This window comes from Palaemon carinicauda, chromosome 20 (genome assembly GCF_036898095.1).
Source record: "Palaemon carinicauda isolate YSFRI2023 chromosome 20, ASM3689809v2, whole genome shotgun sequence".
Lineage (NCBI taxonomy): Eukaryota > Metazoa > Arthropoda > Malacostraca > Decapoda > Palaemonidae > Palaemon > Palaemon carinicauda.
In genome coordinates, this window is record NC_090744.1 from 11419213 (window position 1) to 11424212 (window position 5000).

Here is a 5000-nt window from a genome sequence, read left to right on the forward strand (position 1 = left end):
TGGATTATTTGCCTAGACTTTCAAATAAGCACCCTTATTTTGATTAAATAACTTTGTAGGCTACAATAAACACTAAGATAGCAGAGTAATTCACAAGGGTATGATGTAGATTTGGGAAAAGAAAGTAAACATGATGTAGGCCAAAAATTCAGGACAAAACAAGCAAGCTATCTCTGTCCTTAGTAAACTTAGTTCTATTATCAGTTCTCGTATTTGAATATCTCATAATTCATTCATTTGTTATCCATTATATTTAATATAGATTTTATTCTATTTTATTGTCAAGAGAGATGTTTACCTTCTAAGATAAAATCTCGAATAATATCCCCTCTCTTAAAAGCATAGTCTAGAGTCCTCCCAATCCGTAACTTCATAAAGATGAACAATTTGACAGAATTCTTTTAAAAAGATTTGAGTAATATGTGTAATAAGGACAGGTGCTTTACTTTTCTCATTTTATTTACAGTAAGGATAAAAATCTGAGATTCAAAGAATTCCCTTTTCATTTGCTTTACTCAATTAATATTTTTGCAAAATGTCAACTTTAGCAATAGTTAAGTTTTTGGTTTCTAACTTCTCCGTCTTTTACTTCCCATCAATTTGGTTTCTTTCCCATAAACTCTCCCACTTCTGTCCCTTTTTTCTATCCCTCGCTATGAACCAAATCTTTAAGGCCAGTCCTATGAGGGTCAAGATATGCAACTGCGCTCTGGTTAGATTTCTTTTTAATACTGTTGATAGCACACATATGTATCTATTGTGTAAGGAAGATTTTGAGCATGGTATGCTTTGGGCACAAAGGGAAAAACCTTTTTTAACAAGCTATGTCCTTCCAACAGGAAACGCCAGACAAAGGTCGTCACGAGGACAGCCAATCAAGATAGAGGTATTTTACGACACCTTTCTGATTATAGTCAATACTGTTCTATATTTTCATCAAAGAATATATTTCATCCTCATAACCGATAGTTTTTCAAACTCTCATCTGAATGAGTGAGGAAATTTGACTCATTCATATTTTCCTCTGCCATTTTATTTTGTTAAAAGCTTAAACTCTTTATATGCACCCTTTATTGGGTTGCTGAATTCCCACTTTCATACCTAATTGCAGACTGCTTCTTACCTACTAAAGAAGGTAGTATTCGATGGAAATCTTCTTCACTTCGAAAGTCAACTCCCAATCCTGATCTTCTAGAACAAGGTCCTTGTTGCATAGAAGACGAGGAAATTTATTCCAACATAGACAGAAGAATTCGTTTTGAAAACATTGAGCCCTACCTTCTAAAAGCTATTCACTCCAAAGAAACAGACATGGAGTTCAATGTAAGTAGAAAATCTAGACAAATAAAAAAATGTTGGGATTATAAAAATGTTTTACACAAATGAAGAAATGTTGGGGTCATCAATAGGTTATTCTAGACAAATAAAGAAATGTTGGGGTTATCAAAATGTTGTTTTAGACTAGTAAAGGAATGTTGGGGTTATCAAAAGTTTATTCTAGACCCATAAGGAGAGGTTGGAGTTATCAATGAGTTCTAAACAAATAAAGAAAAATGGGATCATCAAAAGGTTATTCTAGACAAGTAAAAAAATGACAATGAGACAGGTTAGGGTAATCAAAAATCTAAGCAAGAGCTGGGTATCAGCAAGAGCAAGGGATCAGCAAGAGCAGGGGCTCAGCAAGAGCAAGGGATCAGCAAGAGCAGGGGCTCAGCAAGAGCAAGGGATCAGCAAGAGCAGGGGCTCAGCAAGAGCAAGGGATCAGCAAGAGCAGGGGCTCAGCAAGAGCAAGGGATCAGCAAGAGCAGGGGCTCAGCAAGAGCAAGGGATCAGCAAGAGCAGGGGCTCAGCAAGAGCAAGGGATCAGCAAGAGCAGGGGCTCAGCAAGAGCAAGGGATCAGCAAGAGCAGGGGCTCAGCAAGAGCAAGGGATCAGCAAGAGCAGGGGATCAGCAAGAGCAGGGGCTCAGCAAGAGCAAGGGATCAGCAAGAGCAGGGGCTCAGCAAGAGCAAGGGATCAGCAAGAGCAGGGGCTCAGCAAGAGCAAGGGATCAGCAAGAGCAGGGGCTCAGCAAGAGCAAGGGATCAGCAAGAGCAGGGGATCAGCATGAGCAGTGGCTCAGCAAGAGTAGGGCTCCGCAAGGGCAGAAGCCCACCAACACTAGGGGCGTTGCTTTTTTCTTTTAGTGTTAAATGTTAAAACTATGGATTATTTACTTAACTTGCAATATAATTGTGATAAATTTTACTGAAGGAGAGGATCGTTTTAGGCATGTCGAGGGACCCAAGGAAGCTCGAAGCTTAGGGGCCTTGTCATGAGTTCTTACGGCAGTGTCTCTTATTGTCAATACATCCTATATTAACCTGCTCTTGTCAGTTCTCTTTCTCTACATTAACTTTACTTACTCAAAAATTTTGCGGGCATTCATAACTTATCTTTGCTAATGAATACCTAGGAAGACATATCTTTTCATATGAGAAAATACACATAAGTATTAATGTACGATGAAGTATTTCTGAGTCCTTTCTTCTTAAGGAATAAATACTGTCTGAATAAATGTAAATTGTTTGCTCTCAATCATTTACGTGATGATAAACCCTTTAAAGCAAAAAATCAATTGTGAATAATTATATGGACAATTACAAAGGAATTGATCGGAAATTACTCACCATATCTATGTAAAATTCTGAAAAGATTTATTAACCTTTTTTATAATAGAATTCTGTGGTTTCTGCGTCAATTTAACATGCAATGTAAGTTGGTTCTTCCTCTCGACTACATCAATCACACCTACAGCCTCATCCTTCATACACAACACATCTGCAATCTAAAGAAACATTAATAACTTTTTCTTTGGATGTCTTCCTCCTCAGAGCGTTCCCAAGGTCCTAGAGAAGAGCTGCTCTCACAGTGAACACCCCGAAAACCGCCTGAAGAATCGGTACAAGAACAACCTGCCTTGTAAGTAAAGGAGCGCTCAATCAGTCTCAGCCTCTTCTTTATAGCTAGCTTCGATGCCAGGATGCCAGAAAACTCCAAATCAATCAATCAATCTTTCTAACTATATTTGAAAACACGCATTGTATCGTAGCTCATGATATAATGTGTATCATAGCTCATACTAATAGAAAGATTAGGAAATGATGAAATAAGAAGAATGGCAGGCGTAGTGAAGATTACAGAGGTGATAGGAGTGTCACGACTGAGATAGTGTGGGTATGTGTTCAGGATGGAGGGAGTGAGGCGGGCTTGTGCCTTGGGGGAGAGCTGGTTAGAGGGAGTAATCGAGAGGAAGGCAAAGAATTAGATGGTAAGATCAGGTGAAAGATGATATGGAGAGAAGAGGTTTGATGAAAGAGGATGACTTTGATAGAAGGCATTGGAGAGGGCGCATCAGTCAACCGACCCCTTAATGTAAGGATAATGGAGGGACGGATAAAGATGATATCATTGCTCATCTTATGCTCCATCGCAAGAGTGTGGAGATGAAGCCTTTTATTCAAGTCCTCATGATGAATGTGATCCTCTCCTTAGGAAACCTGACTGGAGGACACCGTGTCTGATATGTCTTTTATATTTGTGCTCTCCGTAAAGAACATCTTTCCCTCATTCGTTCATGGTTTTCATTCTAGTTCCTATCGGCAATGCAGTGACAGGGAACTTACCATTTTTTTCCTAGAAGTCCATATTCATGTGATAAAAATACCCTTGAAATCAAATTACACAGTTAAAAAATCCATATTTTTAATCGGAAATTCTCCGTAAACATATACTGTTTTCAGCCGTATTTCAATAGAATACAGGCGACCATTACTTCATCATACTTTGTTATTATCTTTTACGGGTTAGTGACCATAATATCACTCCTTAATGTCAATATATCCATTTTTTGAAACGGTCAAAATCCTGGAATAAATGTTGCCAGGCATTTACCGTTTTTTAAATGCAAATTTTCAAGTGTACACGAAATTGATTGCAGAAATTCCACTCTTATGAAAGAAATTTATACATAAACTTTTGTTGTTCATTGGCAACTGTTTCAACATCTTTGCTTCTTTTCTTTTCACGACAGATAATGACACGAGAGTGAGGCTGCCCCGTTTGCCCCAGATGCCCTTCTCAGACTACATCAACGCAAACTACATTGAGGTATGTACTGTTTGGTTTGGTTTGGTTTTCCGCTCATGAATGGCAGGGGCAAGAGACAGTGACATTGCCCTATCGAGCAAGACAATGCCCTAGAGACTGACCATATACATATATGACCAGGAAGTAATTACATTATTAAAAAGAGCCGTAATTTTAATCGGAAATTCTCCGTAAAAAATATACCGTTCTCAGTAAAATACAGGCGACCGTAATTTTTCCATACTATCTTATTATATTTTACATGTAAGTAACGGTAATATCACTCCTTTACCACAATATATCCGTTTTTGAAATGGTAAATGCCTGGCAGCATTTATTCCAGGATGTTTACCATTTTTTACGGCAAATTATTAACAGTGTAGGCATTGTAACATTTAGAATTAAATTGCCTTCATTTTTCCTGCATAACCTTCACTCCACCTAACTTGGTTTTTCTCGCATCAGGGTCACCTTAACCCGAGGTCGTATATTTTTACCGTTTTACGACAAGTTTTTAACAGTGTATGTATAGTAACATTTAGAATTAAATTGCCTTAATTTTTCCTGCATAACCTTCACTCCATCTAACTTGGTTTTTCTCGCATCAGGGCCACCTTAACCCGAGGTCGTATATTTTTACCGTTTTTACGGCAAATTATTAACAGTGTATGTATAGTAACATTTAGAAGTAAATTGCCTTCAATTTTCCTACATAACCTTCACTCCATCTAACTTGGTTTTTCTCGCATCAGGGCCACCTTAACCCGAGGGCGTACATAGCCACCCAGGGCCCAAAGGACTTTAACAAAGACACCACTGGCGATTTCTGGCGGATGGTTTGGCATACTAAATCTCAGATGATCATAATGATT

The 5000-nt window shown here is 38.3% G+C and overlaps 1 protein-coding gene across 6 annotated transcripts in view; it reads left to right on the plus strand.

Moving 5' to 3' along the window:
* Nucleotides 1-5000, plus strand: part of LOC137660144 (receptor-type tyrosine-protein phosphatase S-like) — a 185383-nt gene that overhangs the window by 166468 nt on the left and 13915 nt on the right. For all 6 annotated transcript variants that reach the window (XM_068394849.1, XM_068394845.1, XM_068394846.1 and 3 more), the window contains 5 exons: nt 840-886; nt 1112-1323; nt 2874-2961; nt 4073-4149; nt 4881-5000. The exon at nt 4881-5000 is cut by the window's right edge and continues 24 nt beyond it. In XM_068394849.1, coding sequence (XP_068250950.1) covers nt 840-886; nt 1112-1323; nt 2874-2961; nt 4073-4149; nt 4881-5000 — 544 coding nt within the window. The remainder of the gene's footprint in view (nt 1-839; nt 887-1111; nt 1324-2873; nt 2962-4072; nt 4150-4880) is intronic.